The sequence below is a fragment of the Solanum pennellii genome, chromosome 2 (assembly GCF_001406875.1).
Source record: "Solanum pennellii chromosome 2, SPENNV200".
NCBI lineage: Eukaryota > Viridiplantae > Streptophyta > Magnoliopsida > Solanales > Solanaceae > Solanum > Solanum pennellii.
The window spans coordinates 41,082,678-41,106,363 of NC_028638.1; the positions used below are offsets into that span (position 1 = coordinate 41,082,678).

Sequence of the window (23,686 nt, forward strand, 5' to 3'; positions counted from 1 at the left end):
TTCTTAGAATACTCTTAGTTTAGTAATTTGATCATAGATGTTCTTGTGGTGATGACTTCCAGATTTTGGGGAAATAATAGATGTTGAATTTTAGAAGTTATTGAATTGTCTTTTATTAATGAGTTTAAGTCTTCCGCATTGCTTTATGTTGATATTAAATTGAAATGTTAAGGTTTAGATTGGTTGGTTCGCTCACATAGGAGGGTAAATGTGGGTGCCAGTCGCGGCTCGGTTTTGGGTCGTGACATATGAGTTTTTCTAGTCTTCTAGAAAAACAAGGTTTTCTAGTCCTTTTTGGATTAGGAAGAAATATCTATATATATGGATTTTTCTAACCTAGAAAGATGATGATTAGTTTTCCATTCGATACTTGCACACCCAAGTATTGAGAGAGTTCGGATGTGACTTGAGATCACTGTAGAAGATCATAGTTATCTTGTAGATTCGTTTGAAGGTATCCGCTCACGCTTCAAAAGGTATTTATCGAAAAAAATTTCTGCATATTTATGTGTTCTAGCATAAACGATAGTGGTTGTCTAATATTCATGTAAGTAGTAAAGATCCTTATTATGCTTCTGCTGTGCATATAGTTTTCCAACAATGTCCCCCTCTGGCTCTATAATTTTTGCTTATCTTATTAACATGGTTTTAAAAAAAAATTAGCTCATGCTCAAGGTGATTTTTATACATATAATCCTATAAATATCTATTATACTATAATATTAGAATTATAGTAATAATAGACTCAACTTTGAACAGGGGATATCAACGCCAATTAATGAACAGGGCCAATTGGTTCGAGACATGCAAATCACAATATTTATAAAGGAGTCATGGTAATTTCTAGCTTATAATAATCACTACTGAAAAAACTCGATTTAATGATAGGCTAATTTTATAGCTAAATAATAATTTTCATCGCTAATTTTACTTAATAATATATTTTAATTAACTGTGAACAAAATAGCAACGGACCAACGATATAAGTCATAATCGAAAATCCCCCAATGGGTCAACGTCTGAATGAGGACAAAGAAAAGCTATAGCAACAAATTAGCTAGGGACAATCTTTTCAAAAGTTTAAAAGAAGAAAAAGATTGAGCACAGTGCCAAATCAGATATTTTACTAAATAGATTCAAATAAAGTTGAACTTCATGTTTATAAATTATCATAACATAGTTCATTTGAATATTTCTTATGAATGATATAGTAAAATTTTATTATACATATTTCTTTTTTTCATATTCAATGAGTTAGGCTTAAAAAGAAAATAAAGAGCAAACATTCACATAATGAAAAATATTCAAACAAATCATCATTTTTGGTTTATGTTGCTCCTCCATCATAGGAGCAATATTATTGTTAAAAGGAGTTATTTGGTTGGTGGGATAAGAAGTAGTGATAATATAGAACATAAATTATGATATATTTAATATTATCAATATTAATAAGATTCAAATAATAAATTAGTTACTTTATCATATAACATAAAAGGGGAAAAAACTCAAATATGTCATCAAACTTTAAGAAAAGATTCATTTATATCATCTATTAAAACTTTGGCTCATCTATGCTATTTTTGTTTGAGAAACGGCTCATATATGTCATTATTTGTTAATAAAAAATATTTTTGAATTTTCAAAATCAATTTTTACACGTGATCAATTATAATTCGTCCATTTCAATAACTATATCATTTTTCAAAATATGCAATCAAACTTTGAAAAAGACTCATTTATGTTATCTATTAAACGTTTAGTTTATCTATGTCATTTCACTTGACAAATTAATAACATGAATGAGCATATCAAATGAAAATAACATAAATAAATTAAACTTTTAGCAAATGACATAAGTTATTTCTTTCTCAAATCTCAAAGTTTGATAATATTAAAAAAGAAAATCTAAAATAATATAATTTTACTCAAAAAATATCTTTATCTATCCTATCGTAATAACCAAAGGACCTCATATCCTTTAATCTCCGTGTCACAAGTTATGTGCAAACAGTTGGGAATTTAATCTAGCACGAATTACTATGAATACACCTTTGTCTAATTTAGGAATCTGAGTAGTACTCCATTTCAGTTTTTAATGGTAAAGTTATATTTTTTAAAAGTAATCTGATTAATTTTTAAAGTTATACAAAAAATTAAATATTTAAAAATTATAAAAAAAGTATGATAAAATTATAATTTTTTATATGTCAATATGATGAGAATATATATCATAAAATGTTAGTCAAAATTTTTATAATTTGACTCTAAAAAGGGAAACTACGACAATCAAAAGTACGGAGATAGTAATCAGTACTGCTATCTCTGTTCACTTTTAATTATTATAGTTTATTTTTATAAAATAATTTTGACTAACATTTTATAGTGTTTTTTTGTATCATATGCAAAAAAAAAATTAGAATTTATAGTACTTTCTTCATATAGTTCTTGAATATCTAATTCTTTTTAAATCTAAAATATTAAATTTATATAATTTAATTTAATTTTAAAAATTAATTAAATTATCCTTAAAAAAGATATAATAGGACAAATAAAAATGCTTTGAACTATGACTATACTGTTGTACTGTAATTAAAACCTTAAAAGATGAGGTAAGCTACTGTAGATTTGATTAGAATATATTGTTCTTTTGGGATGGCTACAAGTACCACTTAAGTAAAGGCCTATATGTAGGCCAAATCAACACTTGAAGAGTGCTATATACGTCTTTTCTTGTTTCCTTCCATTTTGCAGTATCGATATATATTTCCTCCGTTTCATTTTATGTGATAATATCAATTGATTTTTATTTAAAATAATAATAATAAAATTGAATGCGAGTTTTAAGTGTTTAGAAATTATTATTTATTGAATTTACTTTTTTATATTTAATTAAGATTTGTTAGTTAGAGTGGATTCTAATTTTAATTTAATTTGATTTTTACCTCTCCAGATATAGATGTTATTAGTTATTTTCAATATACAGAAAATATAAAAATATATAGAACTTTTGAGTTTATAAATAAAAAAATTTCCTTCAATTTTATAAAAATATTCAACTTTTTTTTTAAAAAAAAATTGTTTCATTAAGAATAAATAGTTTTTAATTATAGAATATTGACATTCTTTTATGCAAGAAATGAATTGGCCCTGCTAATATATTCAAGGACTTGATCATAATTTTCAAACATATGTTGTCTAGTCATAGTTTTTAGAATTGTGGAATTAGGTGTAAAGAGTTGTTATCCACTCAAAATGTTATCAAAGAAAGACAAGAAGGGACAAATTGCGACCTAATATATTGTGAAGTATGATTTAGGCTAAAAATATTAATTGATATTCCTCTTACATGACTAATTCCTAACAAAACTAGGGCACCCCTCCACCCCCAACCCTAAATCTCTCTGGGACATGACCTTGGGACAGAGTTAGTAGTCTGTATGCGAATCTAAATAATCGAACTTAATAGATTTATTTTGAATAATATGTGTAAACAATTTCGTTAAATATATAAATATATTAAATTTAAAATATTATTATAAAATTAAAATCTTAATGAGTCATATATAATATAATCCATCATCAACCCACTCATAGACCAATAATGATCATCCACCTGTCTTCTTAATTTTCATATTCACAACTGTATAGAATTTGACATTTACTTTATAAACTTTAGTGGAAATAATACTAATTTAGGAAACCAACAAACCCCAAATGGTCTATTTATGGGTATCAAATGGGGTGGGGCAGGGTCGGACAATCAACGTAAATTTGCGAGGATTTTAAAAGGGTCTGATATACCCCTTAACTTTGTCATTTGGAGCTGATATAGTCCTTGTTATAAAGTGGCTCATATATGCCCTTACCGTTATACAAACGGCTCACATATACCCCTGCCGTTACAAAATGACTCACATATACCCTTCATTTAACGGAAGTTAAAAAATTAGTTTTAAATTTATATTTATTAGTTCTAATTTTTTTAAAAAAATTTTTTAGGAGTATATATGATTCTTCTATCAAAGTTCAAGGTATATTTTAATTTTTTTCATACATAAATTATTTTTTGACTTCTTTTATTATAATTATTTGAGTTTCTTATTCTTATTTTGTTTTTTTCTTACATTTCTTAGTTTAAAGAAAAAAAATTAAACTATTTTTTGGTGTGTATTGTAATTTACTTTCTTATTCGAAGAAAAAATTTGGTCATCTACAATAAGTTTTACAAGAATATTAGTGAAACATAAATAACTTTGATTCAAAATAATAGTTATAAATTAGTCATTGAAACAAAAAAAAGTCAAAAAGGTATGTTTGACGAGGATTAAATTTACTCATATAGGATTATATTTTTTAGAAAAAAATAATAAAAATTTAGATTAAAATTATTATTTTTTCATTTCCGTTAGAGAAAAAGGGTATATGTGAGCCATTTGTTTACAAGTAGGGGTATATATGAGTCACTTTCATAACAAGGGGTATATCAACTCTAAATGACAAAGTTGAGGGGTATATCAGACCCTTTTCCCTTAATTTTATGGTCTAGTATATGCTTTCTTAATTTTTTTTTATTTTGCCCCGTATTATTTTTATATTATAATTTAGCTTAAACATTCAAGTTAAGTTTTATTTTGTGCTTATATATGATTAGGATTAGATGAATGTTAAGATGTACGCCATTTTGGATCTTATTCAAATTAGATTTATGTATTGTTGTTTTAAAATTTCTGGTAATTATTTTTATTTTAATAACTTCGAATTGACTATTAAAAGACAAATAGATTTCAAAAAGATTGTATCCAAGCCCAAGTCATATTGCAAATCCAATTTTTAAATATGCTAAATATAATGTAAAAAGTCAATATAATCTGTTCGTTCACCAAAAAAAGCGGTGATGTACAAATTTTATAGTTATAGAGAAAATACATCAGTTTAAATTTAATTAAAAGGGACAAAATAAAATAAAAATTCGCATATAGTTTAATTTGGAAGTTTGAAGTTTATACTAGTGAGGTCAAAAAAAAATAACAATACTGAATTGGTTTATAAAAAAAATTATTTTTGTTTATAGTTGTATGTGGACGTAAGTTAATGTTGTGTTGATATGATAGCCCATACCATAATGGATGGTAAATGAATGGTTTATGTTGAATTGAGGTGTTAAAATGAGTTGAATATTATTATCCAACTTTTGTTGTGAAATTTCACTTTATTAAATTTTTATTTATTTTCTTAAGAATATTTAACTACTATACAATATGTAATTACTGTAAATAAAAATGCATGTTTGCTCTTTGCTTCTTCTTATTTCAACTTCATCTTCTTAAGATTATTATTCTTAATTACTGTTTAAATAGTAGTATTTTTTTAAGTTGTATCAATTGAAATATAATGCGAAGAAATTCTAAATATAAAAATGAATTATTTACACTAAATAATTAAGTCTTGAAGATAATGGCAAATCACCATTTTATTGCAATAAGAAGGAATTGATTTGGATGTAAGCATCATTTCACTTTAAATTTAAAAATTGTGAGTTTGAATTACGAAGCGAGTAAAAATAATAGGTGCTTCTAGGAAGAAATAAAAAAAAATTTAAATAAAAAAATCTCAATTATTACAAGATGACTTTAATACATTTGTTATTTTTTCTGATAAACTGATGATGAGGTTTGACATTGGTGTTGGCAAGCCATAAGTTAAAAGTTAAAGCGAAAATTGACTAACAAATTGAAACGAACGGAATACGCTTTTGTGAATATGACCTCATCATCATGAGTAAAAAGGAGAATGAAGAAAATACAAATGAAATGGTACTGTGTGGTGCCACATTGACCATGAAAGTTGTTGCCACATGTACTGTTTCCAATTAAGTCTACACTTGAACTTATTATGTGGAAGTGTTAATTACTCTTGTACTTTGAGGCCAAATTAAGTACAAATTGGCATGTTCTTTGTGGGATTTTGCTAGCTTTTCTATCTAAAAAGGAGATACCACAACTTAAAGCAAAACCAATGGATGATAATTAATTTCAAAGAATTCATTTTTGTGGACTAGAAACCATGAACTTAAAAGTACTTTTTAATTAATCCAGCTACCATTTTGTTGGTTTATACTAACATGTCAATGCAATTACTTCATCTTTAGTAAAGTAGAGTGATTTTAATGCCATGTCTTAATTGTTTCTTCCAAAAGGAATGTATTTGGACAACAAATATAGCCCCATGCATCGAAGGCCTATAAAGAAAATCGATGAATCACATCAAATTAAAATATTCATTACGTTCGAGCCTGATTTTAGACTTTTGAAGCTCGTCTAACTCTGAAGTTCATGTGAAGCTTGGGAAGAGCCTTCACATGATCAGGATGAGGATAAGATTCAATTGAGAATCTACAACTCACGTACATATCCACTTGTCGTGTAACGATCGAAAAGATGAGTTTGTTGGAGTCTTAATATAAAAGGCGAGTACATAAGGTTTTGATTATAAATACTCCTTCATTTACTCATTCACTAGCAATGCACTATTAACTATTTCTTACGTTCTTAAGCTCTCAGATTCGATTGTTCATTATATTATTTAATATCAATAACATCAAGCTTGTCTGATGATATTATTAGTTTTTGACATCTGACTTAAGTTGTTCTTATACTCTTGCTCAATTATTTGATTTTGTTTAATTTCTTACTTATTATTAGCCTTATTTACATAAATTAAAACAATTATTTGATTTTGTTATTTTTTTTTTCTTTGATGAAGAGTAGTTGACTTAAGATATACTTTAGTCGGCTACAGTTTAACAGAGCAAAATGAATAATGCAGTAAATGCGAACAGTAAACTTGACACCAACGTTTTATATTAGATGATTCAGACTCGTTGTACCATCTTTCCTCTGGCAATATGATGTCTTTTTATAGAGTTGAGACTTGAATCTTATCGTTGTGAAGAGATTTGATCCTTGGAAAAAAGACAATGTATCCTTATTTTCCAAGAATAAAGATTAAGGCTTATCAATCTTAATTTCTTACAGATGGTCGTTGTTATCTTTCCCTTAGGTAGCCGTTGGAGAATTCTCTCTTTCTTGTTTGATTCATTCTTGCACATCCTTTGATTGTATATAGCCGTTGGAGATCTTCCTTGATTGACAGTTGTTTTGTGAGAGCTCGGAGCCTAAAGGACTTGACAAAAATTTTAAAAGGGTATATCAAATTTTTTTAAATCAAAACGGTAAAATTGCTACTGACATAGCGATTTATTTTGACTGCATTACAGCAAAATCGCTGCTCAAGCAGCGATATTGCACAATTTTTATTTTAATTTTGAAATCGCTGCCTTGGCAGCATTTTTGTTATTGTTTTTTTTTAAGTTTCTTTTTTAGTGAAATTTTAATTTTTTATTTGTGTATTTTAAATCGCTGCATTTTAGTGAAATTTGTTTTTTTTTTAATTATTAATTGAAAATCGCTGTTTATTTTAGTGGATTTTTTTTAAAATTGAAACTTCTTTTTTTTAATTATTTTACTTCATAAATATTTACAACTGATAATTTAAAAAAAAATTCACTGAAATTGCATTTGCAGCGATTTAAAATACGCAATTAAATAAAATTAAAATTTTATATAATAAAATTAAAAACTAATTTTATAAAAAAAAAAGAAGTTTCAATTTAAAGAAAAGAACTAAAAATTTGTATAAAAAAAAATAAACTAAAGGTCGCTGCATTTGCAGCGATTATACAACACAATTTTTTTTTAAAAAAAAAACTAAAACCGTTGCTTTTGCAGCGATATACTTAAAAAATAATAATAAATAAATAAAATCGCAAAAATAATAATAAATAACTAAAATTGCTACAAATACAGCAATTTAAAATACACAAATACAAAATTAAAATTTCACTAAAATCACTGCCTTGGCAGCGATTTGTTAAAAAAGAAAAACTTTAAAAAAAACAATAAAAAATTGCTGCCAAGGCAGCGATTTCAAAAAAAAAATTGTGCAATATCGCTGTTCGAGCAACGATTTTGCTTCAACGGCGTCAAAATAAATCTCTACGTTAGTAGCGATTTTATCGTTTTTGTTAGAAAAATTTTTGATATTACCCTTTTGAAATTTTTGTCAACTTTTTTTGTCCTTTAGGCTTCGAACTCGTTTTGTGATCTTGCAATCTTCTTTGATTGATGATTTGTGATCTTGCAATCAACCTGGATTTACGTGTTCCAAATTTTGGTCTCTTAATTTATGACTTTCTAATTTCTGAATTTTCCATCTTGTTGTTAGGATCTTTTCTTTCCTTTTTGATGAGTCGAAATGTCATGCAAACGTTAAGTTGATTATCATCTAAACTTTACACTAACAACATATATTAATTCTGTATTTCTTTTTTAAGGATAAACAACTAATTAGGTATAAAAGGTAAGAGGGTCAAATTTTATTTAATTTTAACACAATTATAGGATAAGATACATTTTGGTACATTTCCAATTTTAAATTGCAATTATCGTTACTGACTTGTCGATTGTTTACATTTAAACATGAGTCAACAAATTTTCTCAAAGAAAAATGCTATTTTAATTTGTCTATGTTTGTTTACATGTATTTTCATTCATGTGACTTTCACATTTTAGAGAAGCAAATTTTGCTGCATATAATCTTTGCTAAGTGACTTCTTTTGTTCAAAAAAAAAATGCATCAAAAACTATACCAATTCAGAAAGTTTAAAATACGATCATATATATATTTTGTGTCGTATAAGCATATTAGGCATTTTATGTAAATATCTATTAGAGACAGTATATTTTCTCGAACACTTTGATTATATAATGATATTGAAACACGTTTCCTCAGGCACATGCCTAATTTTATTTCATGGGTTAAGTATATGAAAATTCTTTCTTTTATTATTTAATGATACACGTCTCTCATATGGGTCAAATACGTGGAAATTCTTTTTAATTTTGGATGACGATAAAATTCAATCTCAGGACCTCTATTTACTCTGATACCATGTTAAAGTATGTGATCATTTCATCTAAAAGCTTCAGTTGTTAGAAAACATCTATTTTTATTATTAAATGATATAAGTTACTTAAAAAATTATATCTATGTAATTTCTTAAGAATCAATTTAGACAGGATTAAACATCCTTCAACTATACTCCAAACATAAACTACATCATTAAAATATCACTTTTAGCAGAAAAAATTCTTTAACTATACCCCGAATTTAAACTACATCCTTAAAGTATCATTTTTAGCAGAAAACATCCTTTAAATATTTGTAAGTGAACAACTTTCATCCTTTTGTTAGATATTGTCAAAAAATTAAGAGATTTTTACGAAAAAATGTGTAGTTAACGCGACTATCAACAAAAGTTATTCCGAAAAATTTCATGACTATCTACAAGAAGTTCTTTAAAATTAAATTTTAGACACTGTTGCTCATGAAAATTAAAAATGATTGGAAGATGTGAGTGCACATGATTTGCTTTTTTGGTAACGAAAAGAAGTTGGACATTAAAGTGCACATTTTTGAATTATGTTTATCAAACTAATTTAATTTCCATTATTATGTGATTTAGTGAAGTAAAATACATATTAATTAATTAAAACAAAATAAAATAACTAAAATAAAATAAAATATAAATTTAAACACATGACAGAGAAGTAGTTAGCAGAGAATTATTTTCTCTTTATTAAAAACATGTTTAGACGACCTTGTTTATAATCTATAATAAGGGCATATAATTAGTAGTAAAAATGAAAATTAAATATGTTTTTAATTATACATAAATTCATCACAAACCCAAATCAGAATTTTCCCAAAAATATGAAAACACAATAGCAACCCAGAAAACTAAGAAGAAGAAAAAAAATGAAAAAGGAAGATGAACACCTCTGTTGAGGGCATTATATTATTTCTATGGCAAATGTCATCGTCATCGTTTTGTGTTTGATATTTTCGATTGTTGCAGTTGCTATTGCGAATCCTCGAACAGAGCTTGTTTATAAATTCTGCGGTGTGGAGCAAGCTGATAATGTTTCACAATTCAACCAAAATTATGCGAATGCAATTGTAGCTATGGAACCCGGGATGAAATCCAACAAATTCTCAATTCACGGAGAAGGATTAGCTCCGAATCGAATTTTCGTTTTGGCTCAATGTATGGATGATCTATCTGAAGAAGATTGTCAGATTTGTTTTTCTGCAATCAAAACCCAATTGCCCGGTTGTTTTCCCCATATCAGCGGTCGAGTTTTCTTCGATGGCTGTTTCATGAGATTCGAGAATTATAGCTTTTTTTATGAATCCTCTTCTCCCCATGACGTTAAAGTAATTTCTCTTTACCCCCTTACATTTTATATTATATTTGGGGATTTATGTTAAAAATTAACAAAGAATTGTCATACCCCATGTTGCTCGAATTCTTCAAAATTATTGTTATACCCGTGTTGGATTTTCCAAAATGTAGGAGTGTCACATGCACCATCAACATTTTTAAAGACTCGAAGCAACATAGGCAGCTTCCCTTAACTTAAATGTGATTTCCGGACGAAGGCGATAATTGAAATTAGAAATGGGCATAGGGTAGAATTTTAGTTAGTTAATTACTATATATTTAACATGATCCCTAACATGATGGCCTAATTCTTTTTTCATGAGCGAAGGACGTGGAAATTCTTTTAGAGAATGGATGACGGTGTGTGTGTCTGTTTGATACCATACATGTTGAAGTGTGTGATCCATCGTCTAAAAATTAAGCTATTAGGGAAGGTTGACTTTATTTAAGTAATCATTACCTTCGTTTCAATTTGTTTGTCCTATTTTGATTTGATAGGAGGATAAGAAAATTAAGAAGACTTTTTGAATCTTGTCAAATATCCTAAAAGTTGTTGGAAAGGGAAAGAATCTTTCTTTTCGAAACGGAGTAAAAAGGAAAGTAGGTCAAACAAATTAAAACGGAGGAAGTATATGTTTAACAAATTTGACAATGTCTAGCTTTTTTTTGGTCCTCATGGTTATCTTTTTTGGTTAAATTTGAATAAAGAGATGCAGTGATGCAGTGAACTTGAAGAATGATCAATTTAGGGATGTCGCTACCAAAGTCGTCAAGGATGTGGTAACCATGGCCCCAGTTCACGGTGGCTATGCAGAAGGACGAAGGAAAACATATGGTTTATCAGTTTATGGCATGGCTATCTGCTGGAATACTTTGGACGAAAAAGCATGTTCTGATTGCCTTACAAATGCAAGCACAGCTGTTCTTGATTGTTTGCCATCCATTGAGGCACGATCCCTTAGCGTTGGCTGCTATTTTCGTTACTCAGAATTTGAATCTACCAATGGTTCGAATTTCTTTAATTCTAAAGGTCAGCTCTACATCTCATGCCTGCTCTTGAGAAGTTTCTTTCATGGGACTTTAGTTATCCGTGTATAATATCTCAAGACAATACGCGTATTTTATCTTGTTTTAGCATGTTACGTATTATTTCTCCAGGTTACTATATTAGACCCGCTTTTTAACTAGTTAACACTAGTTATCTGTTTGTTGTAAGTAAGTTAACCAAATAGTGTAAATAAGCGAAACTCACTTAAGAAGGAATTGATTTTGCAGGAGCTATTTTCATGTACCTTGTATTTATACTTGTTGCTGTTGGTGTATGCATAATAGCTGTTTTGGTTGGATATATTGTGGGTACAACTCTCCATGAAAAAACAGTGAAACACCAGACGAAACATAATGGTGATTCTTCGGATCTTGAGTCATCTGTTATGAAAAGGAGCCTGCATTTCAAATATTCAACACTAGAGAAATCCACAGACAACTTCAGTGAAGAACGCAAGATTGGCCAAGGTGGATTCGGTGAAGTCTTTAAAGTATAAAAGCATACTACTTCCTTTTCTTTTCGTTTTTCTCACCCCTGTTTGTTGCTTCTCTGCTTTGACAATGTTAGTTCTGCTAAATAAGTATAGAATATTTCTGAAGTAGGGGACTTTGCCAGATGGTAGAGAAATTGCTATCAAACGGATGTTTTTAACTACCGAAATTCGGAATGAAGAGATATCCAATGAGATAGACATTATTGGACAAGCCCAGCACCAGCATTTGGTTCGTTTTCTTGGCTGTTGTTTCACTGCCGATGACAGCTTTCTTGTATACGAGTATCTGGAAAATAAAAGCCTTGATCTTATCTTATTTGGTATGTATTTTATTCTTAAGATCTTTAATTCTTCTCCTCCTTCCCCGAAAAGGATAGAAAAAATGCTAAGTCATTTGTAACTAAAAAATACTATCTTAGTTGATATTTCTTGACTGTATGCATGGAAGAAAGATCCAAAGAAGAAGAAAGAATTGGATTGGAAGAAAAGGCTCAAAATAGTTGAAGGGACAGCTGAAGGCTTAGAATACCTTCACAATGATTGCCAAGTTCGAATCATTCACAGAGACATCAAACCTAGTAACATCTTACTAGACTCAAAATATCGTCCCAAAATTGCAGATTTTGGTCTTGCCAGGTTAGTGCATTTACTTTAGGTCCATTGCCTTCAAAAAGTCGAGCCTTCTTAGTCGTGTTCAAGATTTATGTCACCAGGAAATATAGAGAACTACAAGTGTCTATTTTCATTTTCATTTTCATATATATCTTACTTCGACTTGCTTGGAATCGAGATGTAATTGTTATTTGTTATGTTATTGGTCTTCCAGGGTTAATATCAGGGAAAAAGGAAGTGCACCTCTTGTCATTGCAGGCACATTGTATGTAATGAAGCACTTTAAATTTAGATTAACCATTTACGACTCTTCATTTTGTCGCTAATCCCTATACCTGCAGCGGATACATGGCTCCAGAGTACCTTGCTCAAGGACAATTATCAGACAAAGTGGATGTTTATAGCTTTGGAGTTCTTATCCTGGAAATAGTAAGCGGACGGGAGTTCAACAAAATTCCAGCCGATGACACTCTAGACACCCTAGTAACCATTGTAATTTCCCCTCAGCACTTAGTTTTTTCGCCTTTACTTCTAGACATAGTCACACAATCAGGTCATCTTCTATTTCTATTTTTTCGACAGAATTATGTGTTTGACATTCTCTTATTAATTTAACATACAGGCTTGGAAACATTTCAAGGAGAAAAGGGCATATCGGCTAATAGATCCGAGCATGGAAATAGAAGATGTGAATGAAGTACTAAGGGTGGTTCAAATTGCGCTGCTATGTACTCAAGAGTCACCTATTATGCGTCCAGATATGTCAACAATCATTAAACTACTTACACAAGAAAACATAGAAGTGCCTGTTCCTTCAAAGCCTCCTTTCATTGATGATTCCGAACAACATGGCTCTATTCATCAGCATCATCCCTCTGCATCATCAGTTGATTCTTGCAGATATTATGACACACACCAAGACAATGGCTCTTTTCATCGTTATCGTCATCATCCCTCTGCATCAATTGATTCTTATTACGACACGGAAAGTGTTTTAGGATGACAATGGTGCTCTCTTTATGGTCTCTGCAAAGACAGAGCTAGCCTCTGTTTCACACATACCTCGGATCAGATAATTTTGGAGATTATTATGAAGCTATCCGCGTGTAAAATGAATGTATCCATTTTCCCAGCTACGCCCTATAGTTGCAGTGCTTTGATCAAGACCGGTTAAATCCCGGAATACTGCAAAGGCTGCTGGAAAGACCAGATAAGTTTATACTCCATTAAGTTATGTATATTGACTGTGTAAAGTTTTTTATATCTTTATAATATAAATTTTTTACGTATAGTAACAGTGACCTTAGTGTTATTTAACCTATAATGATAGAAATTTGAGGTAGATTGATTTTATAGTTCAGTACAAATGTTATTTTAGTTATATGAATTTTGTAGAGATCATTCAAACCATAAGGGGAGTCATTTTCAGCAAACTCGACTGATAGAAAATCCGTCAAACAACAAAACAAAATTGAGTTTATTTTGTTTGGTACTTTAATAAATAGACGTTGATTATTTTATTAGAAAATCCGTGTACGTATTGTTAAGGTGATACTGAGGAGGGCAAGACCCTTCTCTATTTGTTTCTCTTTACACTGTGTTTGGATCATTATTACTCATTGTTTCCTTATGTATTATATTGTATTGTACTCTATTGTACTGTATTGTATGGTAGATACAATGTTTGGTTAGATTGTATTGTTTGTTATTATTTAGTAACATTTTAATTGTTTGGTTTGATTGTATCGTACTGTATTGTAATTTATAAATTTACTTAAATATCCTTAATTATTCTGGAGTAGGAAGTTTGACTAGATTTAAATAATTAAGGTAAAGGGTAAAATATTATTTTGAAATATTATGTAAAGATATAATTGAAGAAAGAAATTAAGTAACAATGGGAATATACCAAATTGGTTGTTCCATAAAATAGGGGTTTCTATTGTTATCTAACAACGAAATTTAACAATATAGTACAACAATCAAAAGTCAAAACAAACATTGTAGGTATAGTAACAATACAATACAATGGATAACAATGATCCAAACATAATGTTACTGTTCAAAGCAAAAATGATTATTTATTTATTTTGATATATAAAAAAAATGCCGCATTATACTTGAAACTTCGAAGTGGATTTTGAATCCACTATAGAAGTATTTGGTCAATATGAGGGTCCTAAGAGCCTATTTGACCAAATACTTCTGTAGAGGTAGGCGGAGTGTATATAAGTTTAGTTAGTCTAAGTGGAGAGATATTTTTAGAACTGTTAATAGTTCAAGGATAAAATTAATAGTTTGTGCCGAATTCAGTATATTTTCCATACTTTGTCTCTAAGCTAATCATAGCCAAACCCTCTCTAAGAATTACTATATCCATACTCCAAAGTAAAGATAGTTATTCTTTACAAGTTTTTCCTAAACATTATGTTTCTAAGTGTATGATTATTTTGTCCCTTTTGCACTCTCCATTATCGTAAACCAATTCAAAGTGTGATTTCAAAGGCACTACCATTACCAAATGTATCAAGTTAGTTGCTCTCATTTCCACATCAAGAAATTGTAGCAAAAAAAATATGGACATTCTTTTTTCCAGTTTTTGCCATTAAGTGACGTCCAAGAAGTTATGTCCATATGATTCATATCATATAAAGGTATCTTCCCTTTTATGGGTTATGGCCATATCTTAGGTCCAGTAATTCCTTAAAATGTGCGTAATTCCTTCTTAATAGTAATAATATATAGGATGTTTGAAATACGGAGTAACCGTTTTCCCCTTTCGTAAGAGAATGTTAATTTCCACTTTTTAGATTCTTCATTTTGATTATTTTCGATAGATCTTCGAAAAAAAAAATATAATTGAAATACATAAGACAATAGATCAAATAATATTATAATCGAACTACATAAAACTAACAGATATATATATCAATAAAATTGAAGAACCTGAAACTATAAGCATAGCCTGAACACCCTCTTACTAGCATGAACAATATACACTCATTTACTAGCATGATCACCCTCTTACCTACAAACTTTTCCACCCTAATTCATCTCCTTCGTATCTTTGTATCTAAGGTCATGACCTCTGTACACCGCAATTACGTCATGTCAAGTCTGATCATCTCTCCTCAATATTTCTTCTGAAACATACATGCGTCTTCTCGTCACAGACCCAAATTATCTCAATATCACTTTCTGCATCTTATCTTCCACCAAAGGCACTATCAAAACGCAACTTTTTTAAAGGACTTACATACCTACACTCATTGTTATCTCATTTTATGAGACGATTTACATGATTCAAAATTATGTCAGAGCACATAAATTTTTTTCTATTCTAAGACTATATTATCCTATTGAAATTTATGTGCTCGGACAAAAAAGAAAAGAATAATAATAGTCAAAATAGAGAGCCACACAAATTTAAATCAGTGACTAGAATAAGTTTTAGACTAAATAAAACTAGTTGATGGACCCAAAAGAAGATTACAAATTTAACTCCACCATGTAACCTTAAATCCATCTTCTGCCCATTTACGGAAGAAGTCACAACACACTTGCTACATGGGCGCATGCAGCATCTGAGCGTTGAATTTAATTGAACTCAATAATTTGAATTGAACAAATTTATATGTAAATACTCACAAATGATTTTAATTGATTTTATTCATAGTCGAACATAATTTTAATTTTCAAATACAAATATACGAATATCACTTCAAAAACAAAAGTTTATTTTTTCTCAATTTTCATGATCAAGTATAAATGGTGGTGCTTGGAAGCTCTGTTTTCTCATCAATCTACTCACGTTAACCTTCACTATAAATATAGTACTTGCTCAAGTTTTCTAAATTCAATTCACTCAATAGCCATAGCCATGGAAGAAGAACAATCACACTCCAAAATCGATCAATCTCCTAATAATTTCTCCATAGCCGTAGATTATGATCACAAAGCCACAGAATTCCGCCCATTTTCACTATCTTCACCTCACATGCGAGCTTTCCATCTCGCATGGCTCTCTCTATTTTCGTGTTTCTTCTCTACTTTCGCAATCCCTCCACTTCTCGAAGTTATTCGTAAGGATCTCAATCTCACCCAAACTGATATCGGCACAGCCGGAATCGCCTCCTTCATCGGTTCTATTTTCTCCCGCCTTGCGATAGGACCTGCCTGCGACGTGTTCGGTCCACGTGTTGCCTCCGCCACCCTGTCACTCCTCACTGCTCCGGTAGTCCTCTCCACCTCTCTAATCTCCTCCGCGAAAAGCTTCATATTAGTTCGATTCCTCATCGGATTTAGCTTGGCTAATTTCGTAGCGAGTCAATTTTGGATGAGCTCTATGTTTTCCGGATGTACTGTTGGGCTTGCTAATGGATTCGCTGCCGGTTGGGCAAATGTAGGATCTGGCGTGACTCAATTAGTCATGCCGCTCGTATATACTCTGTTCACTACCTGCTTTAACGTTCCTTCGTTCATCTCATGGCGTATTGCGTTTATTTTACCAGCGATATTTCAAGCGGCGACAGCGATTTTGGTACTCGTATACGGCCAGGACTTACCTGATGGAAACTACAAACATAAAATTACAAATAATCAAAGTGAAAATTTCTGCAACGTACTTTTTAATGGGCTGAAGAATTACAGGGGATGGATATTGGGATTGACGTATGGATTTTGTTTCGGAGTTGAATTGACTACCGATAATATAATAGCAGCTTATTTTTACAATCGGTTTCATGTGAATATTGAAATGGCAGGGGCGATTGCAGCGAGCTTTGGGCTAGCGAATTGTGTGTCGAGGCCTGTGGGCGGGATTGTTTCTGATAAAATGGGGAAGAGATTTGGGATGAGAGGGCGGTTATGGAGTTTGTGGGCGGTGCAGACGGTGGCTGGATTGATGTGCGTGCTGCTTGGCCGAGTAAATACAATTTTGGCGTCTGTTCTGGTTATGGCGTGCTTTTCGTTGTTTGTTCAAGCTGCTTCGGGACTCACGTTTGGCATTGTGCCATTCGTATCCAAAAGGTAAATTCATAAATCAACTTTAAACTTCTCTTTTTTTACGTTAAAGTGAAGTAATTGACATGCGATAGAATTTTTATAGAGTATTTCAAAAGGAAATTCCTTCGTATATTTCTGATTTTATCCTTTGGAGTTAATATATTTTTATTATAAAAGTAGAACATATATAATTTTATCATTATACAAAAAGCTTATATATATTTTCTTACTGTTACAAAATGAGCTCACATATATTTTTCATTTAATAGAAGTGAAAAATTAATTTTAAATTATTATTTTTTACTTTTTAATTTTTTTAAAAATTATTTAGGGGTATATATGATTCTTCTAGCAAAGTTCAACGTATATTTCTTTTTCATAAGAAAATTATTTTTTGACTTCTTTTATTATAATTATTTGAGTTTGTTATTCTTATTTTTATTTTTTTCTTTCATTCCTTAGTGTAAAAAATTTAAAACTATTTTTTGGTGGCTATATTATAATTTAAAACTATTTTTTTTGTCTATATTGTAATTTAATTTTATATTTTAAGAAAAAAATTTGATCATCTATAATAAGTTTTACAAGAATATTAGTGAAACATAAATAAATTTGACCATCAAAATGATAAATCTAAATTAGTCATTAAAACAAAAAAGAGTTAAAAAATCATATATGTTTGAGGAGGTTTAAATATACTCATATGAGATTATATTTTTTAAAAAATGATATATGTGAGTCATTTGTATATAAGTACGGACTTATAAGAGTCACTTTCATAAGAGAAATATATCATATCTAAGTGATAAAATTGAGGAATATATCAAACCCTTTTTCCTATTTTAAATCACGAATTTTTAAAAAGAAATTCTTTTAAACTCCATTTTCAATCAAACGTCTCTCCCATAAATTGGTAGTAGTTAAACTTTGAACAGCTTAAAAATTATGGCAAGTCTCCTTCAAGTATCTGTGACAGAAGGGGAATTGAAGTTCTCTTCCTCTTTGTACTGCAAGAACTAAAGTTTTCGACTAGGACATGAGTGTTAAATCTATCAAACTTCCGACTCTTATACAATTTTAGTAAATAAACCAATTATAATTCATCAAAGAATATCAAAATATATATCATACGACGATGAATCAATAAATCACATATTTTCAAATTCATTTTATAAATTGATAACTTCATTACAAACTCTCTAGTAAACAACCCAGGAATGGTGACAGGAGACTCGATAGCGGCATGTACGTACAGGAAAATATTAGCAAATTATGATTTTAAGAAGAATAGTCATAAAAATTATGATTCATAATAAGACACGTAGAGTGAAAAACCAGCTCAATTTCACATTAATTTATAGCCCTAAAGTAATCCTACTCAGTTCTATCAGTAAAAATTTGTCATGTTGTTCTATTTGATCATGTATGCAGGCAGTAGTGTAGCCACATAGTGAGTTCGTTAGAAAAAAGTACCATATATATAAGTATGGTACTTAACATACCCTTAACATAACAAGTTATTTCTAGACACCATTTGTTAAATTTTTGGCTCCGCCACTGTACGCAGGTCATTAGGTGTAATATCAGGCATGACAGGAAGTGGTGGGACTTTAGGCGCAGTTATAACACAGCTCCTGCTATTTTCAGGTTCCACAAAATTCTCAACTCAAACAAGCATATCAATTATGGGCTTAATGATGATTGTCTTTACTCTGCCTATTACACTTATCTACTTCCCCAAGTGGGGAGGAATGTTCTGTGGTCCTTCAAATATTCATCAATATGATGAAAACTACCACCTACTACATTAAGACTCATCTTGGATCCACAAAATTTAATTGAGTACTAAAGTATATATAGCTAGGAGTTTAAAATAGCAATTTGTATGTATCATGTTATTTTGATATCGTTGTGAGTAGTTATTAGTTATTGATAATGTCGGTGTGTGGAGTGTCTATAATACAATTTAAGAGAGCGTCTAGATCTACACAGAAAATTATTCCGAGCATAATGTGGGGCGAAACTAGAAGCTCATGGGTTTAGTCGAACTCAATAACTTTTGCTCAAATAATGTATTTTATGTATTGAGAAGTTTAAAATATGCATAAATAATAACTTTAAAACTCAGTCATTCAACACTTAAGATCATCATTATAAAATTTAAAAATTTGATTTCATCTTTGCATAATCGGTAAATAATCCGACCACAAAATGATGATAAATTCAGCGATTATTTGGTATAACATACAACATTTTTTCAAGGCAAAGATCATCACAAAAGAAGGAATATTGAAGGCCCAGAAACACTGTGGACAGTTATGTTGGGCCATCGAGTCTATCGTTACTTCCTGGACCAAATTTGAGGGCTCATACAAATTGTTAAATTGTTTTAAAATGGGAATTTTTTCGTATATCCACTCAAAAATTACTTAATCATGCTCCATAGCAATGGTTTGCTAATTACGATTCGTAATACATATTAGGGGTAGGAGAGAAGGCAAGGGAGAGAGGGTAGATTGTGAAGAGAGGTGAATTCTATGCGTATATTTGTCAAATTGTATATGTATATTTGTCAAATAATTATATATATGTAACTGGCACACATATGTATTTTTATATCTGGCGAGCGAGATTGAGAGAGAGGAAAGAGAGAGGCGAGTGAGAGAGAGGATAAAGACTAATTATATATATACATATGTATAATTTGTATTTGTATTTGTATATATTTAAGCAACGTACTTACGATTTAAAGTGAGTTGCAAGCTGCAATTAATTTCAAACTATAGTTACGTTAGCTAATTAACTAGTATATATTTATTTTAACTGCATAAGTGTCTCTTTTAAAATTTCGTTGAATATGTATAGATTATTAATTTAAAACTCAATAATTTTTTAAAAAACATCAGAATCAATAAACCTCAAAGTCTAGTTTCATTTATGATTATGAATACTCCAAAGTCACTTCTAAGTATACGATAATTTTTTTACGTTAGATTGTTTGGAATTTGGGATAACATTCATCATTATGCATTTTACATAACATAATCTAACATTCTTACTAATGTTACGAGACAAAGTGTCTATATACTATGTAGCAAGTTTTTGAGTTAGAATCTTGTCGTCACTTATCATAAATAACTTTGCGTGCTTAGTTCAAGATTTTTTTTTAGTGATTATGTATATGAATGTACCACAAACCTAAAATAAATAAAAGTGTTATTTCTAATAGGCTAAAATGATCATTATTACCACAACCTGAAATATATATGTGTCTTATTTCTAATAGGCTAAAATGATCATTATTATCAAACTCCAAATATTAGTACCTTTAAGTTGGTTTGCCTTTTGGAGTCTAAATTAATGTCCAGAACTACATAATATCTAGATTTTTTTTGTTTAATTTAATATGAAGATAATTAACAAGGCATTAAAAAAATGGGAGGGGAGGGGAGGGGTTATTTAGGTTAGAATAAAATTATTTTTACTTTTCAAGCTTTCACTAATCTCTGGTGACGGCAACAATAACGAGACACGAATAATGAAAGCAGAATCAAACACGTTGTTCTTTGGTTCGCTTTAGCAGCTTTATATAAATAGTTTAAAATTTGCTTATTGACATAAAATTAAATAATTACATTTATGTTTTATTTCAAATTTTAATGAAAAGAAATAAATATTCAAAATTCATTGAAAATTCAATTGAGTACTAAATGTAGATTCCTAATCAAGAATCGTTTTGATGAATTATATTTGAACAAGTTCAAAAATCACATATTTAATAACTATTGCTTAGAAAATAATTTAATTAGCTTAGACAATCAAAGCAGCAAAGTTAGTAAGAGTAATAATAAAATAGAAGAGTTCTATTAAAAATGATTATAAAATGCAATCACGAGGGGCCTACAGTGTGAGCGTAAGAGGAGAGCCTCACACTATTAGGCAACAATGTCTTATTATATTTAGAGTGTTCAAAGTATTAAATTTAAATCATTTCAAATAATATTTTATTTATGTATATGATATAATTTTACGAGGAAGAAAACACCTTCAAAATACTGTATCTCTATCACTATTAAGATATAATTAAAATTATTTATATGTATATATAATCGATGTAGAATCTACTATAACTTGTTCGAATATTGACTCTTCCTATTTAAAACTCCTTTAATGAAAAATCTAATTCTCTATCGTGTGCCATCATATTAGAATTATTTGTTTGATCTAGGTACCACCTTTTATGTATAAACACAAAAACAGAAGAACGTGAGCTTATAATTACATAGGTGGTCGGCTAATATCAAAAGCCTATCTCTTTATAATATTATATATAGAATTTTTTAACCTAACTTTCGATCGAAAATTCGTTAACGACCCCAACTTTTTTTCAAAAAAAAGAAAATTGTTCTAAAAACTTGAAGAAGTAGTACTTATAGTAGTTATATAAAGATAAAGATAAAAGATAAAGATGCTACTTGAAAGTAAACACTATCATATACGGAATCTATGGTATATCTTTATTCCTAAAGCTAGCAAATATATCAATATATTAAGCAAGAATTAAATTAAAATGTAATGTACATAAATTAATATTATAATAAGTAAATAGAAAATGTAGTTGGGGGTCAGAGGCGTATTATACTATATAAATAATAGTAAAACATTAAACAACCAATAATCCACTTCCTAATCATTAGCAGCACATTTCATTTGACGTTTTGTGATTACTCATACTACTAATTTTCTTTTTCTGCAGCCCTTTTCTAAGCTAGCGATTGCCTTAAAATTTAATTAATAACAAAAATACATAAAGATTGTGTGATAATTGATAATTGAGCATGGTAACAAATTCAAAATTTAAAATCAAATACTTCAATTCAATATATACAGCAAAGTGAGGCTACAGTATGTGACAATATATTCTTATATAATCAATGTGATGCGACATCATTCTGTGTATATCGACGTTTGTGTTTGATGAGCACAAACCAATATTTGCATATATCAACGTTTATTCGTATTTGAATTTCTAGCTTCGCCAATAATATGTGATATGTGAAAAATCTTAGCAATGGATAGGCGTGTTAGGTACTTTTGTTTTTTTTCGATAATTCAGTTATATATAGAGAGAGAACTTTATCAAAATAAATCATCAAGGGATGGAATGGATAGGGCTAACCTTTATGATAAAATAAGTTGGGATGAATAATTGATTTCCATTTAATATTATAAAGTATGGATTCATGTATCTCAAAATTTTGAAATGAAAATGCTTAGATATATTACTAATTTAATTACGATCGATGATGAGAGATTTCCACAATCAGAATGGATTCCCACCTCCCAAAAAGAAGAAGCCTTAATTAGTACTTCATAATTGCCACTCATTATTTAATCTCATCACCAATAATTGTAGTGCTCCTACTCCCCATTTTGTATGTCGACTTTGAAAGAGGGAAAATTAGAAAGAACAAAAAAAACGGTTAGGAGAGGTATTTGATAATTGGAATGACCTACGTTGATGATGAATGAATCATGAATGAATGAAATTTTGGACTTTTAAAATAAAATTTGGGTAAAAAAGTAAATTAATTAGCTTTTGAAGTGCCTACGAGATAAAAAATCAAATTTGACAAGGTATCAGATTTAGGTCCAATGTAGAACCTTGAATGTTTAAATTCGGGCATGAGAAGGATGATGAATGGAATGTGCACAATTCTTCTAATTTGTGAGTTACGGTCCAAGACTTTGATTTGTGAGTTACGGTCCAAGACCTAGTTAAGTAACTCAATAGAGTGAGTATATATATATATATATATATAAACGACTGGAATGTCAAAAAATACCTAAATTATGACATACGTTAATAAAAGGATTTTTTTTATTTTTTTTATGACAAGGGAACCCGCAGCCGCTATCTTTTGGGTGCGCACAAGTAGAACCCTTGCTCCTATACAATAGCACGCAAACCACATAGGAGAAGTAACCCGCCTTGCTCGACCCAGAAGGCAAACCCCTTGCTTTCGCTGGCAAGGGATTTCGAACTTGAGACCTTCAACATGAAAGTCCTAAGCTCAAACGACTGTGTTTAGCCATACTTGGCTCTTGAAAACGAAAAACCTGAGGAAACATGTTAAAAATATAATCATATATACAAATATATATATATATATATATATATATATAT

The 23,686-nt window shown here is 29.8% G+C and overlaps 2 protein-coding genes across 4 annotated transcripts; both read left to right on the plus strand.

The window, feature by feature from the left end:
* The first annotated feature begins 9,719 nt into the window (after window positions 1-9,719).
* On the plus strand, window positions 9,720-13,837 carry LOC107009573 (putative cysteine-rich receptor-like protein kinase 43). 3 transcript variants are annotated; one of them, XM_015208914.2, is made up of 8 exons: window positions 9,720-10,335; window positions 11,051-11,372; window positions 11,618-11,880; window positions 11,993-12,203; window positions 12,336-12,519; window positions 12,710-12,760; window positions 12,837-12,987; window positions 13,118-13,837. In XM_015208914.2, exons 1-8 carry the CDS (start codon window positions 9,925-9,927, stop codon window positions 13,496-13,498), a joined length of 1,974 nt encoding a protein of 657 aa, XP_015064400.1. In that variant the 5' UTR covers window positions 9,720-9,924; the 3' UTR covers window positions 13,499-13,837. The 3 variants fall into 3 exon arrangements, with proteins under 3 accessions (XP_015064400.1, XP_027770119.1, XP_015064401.1); XM_027914318.1 differs by having other exon boundaries at window positions 10,220-10,335; window positions 11,067-11,372; XM_015208915.2 differs by having other exon boundaries at window positions 10,227-10,335; window positions 11,059-11,372.
* Window positions 13,838-16,062: 2,225 nt separating this feature from the next.
* On the plus strand, window positions 16,063-19,642 carry LOC107009607 (high affinity nitrate transporter 2.7). The gene is made up of 2 exons (XM_015208953.2): window positions 16,063-17,523; window positions 19,067-19,642. The coding sequence occupies exons 1-2, from the start codon at window positions 16,250-16,252 to the stop codon at window positions 19,308-19,310; spliced, it is 1,518 nt and encodes a 505-aa protein (XP_015064439.1). The 5' UTR covers window positions 16,063-16,249; the 3' UTR covers window positions 19,311-19,642.
* Window positions 19,643-23,686: the final 4,044 nt, after the last annotated feature.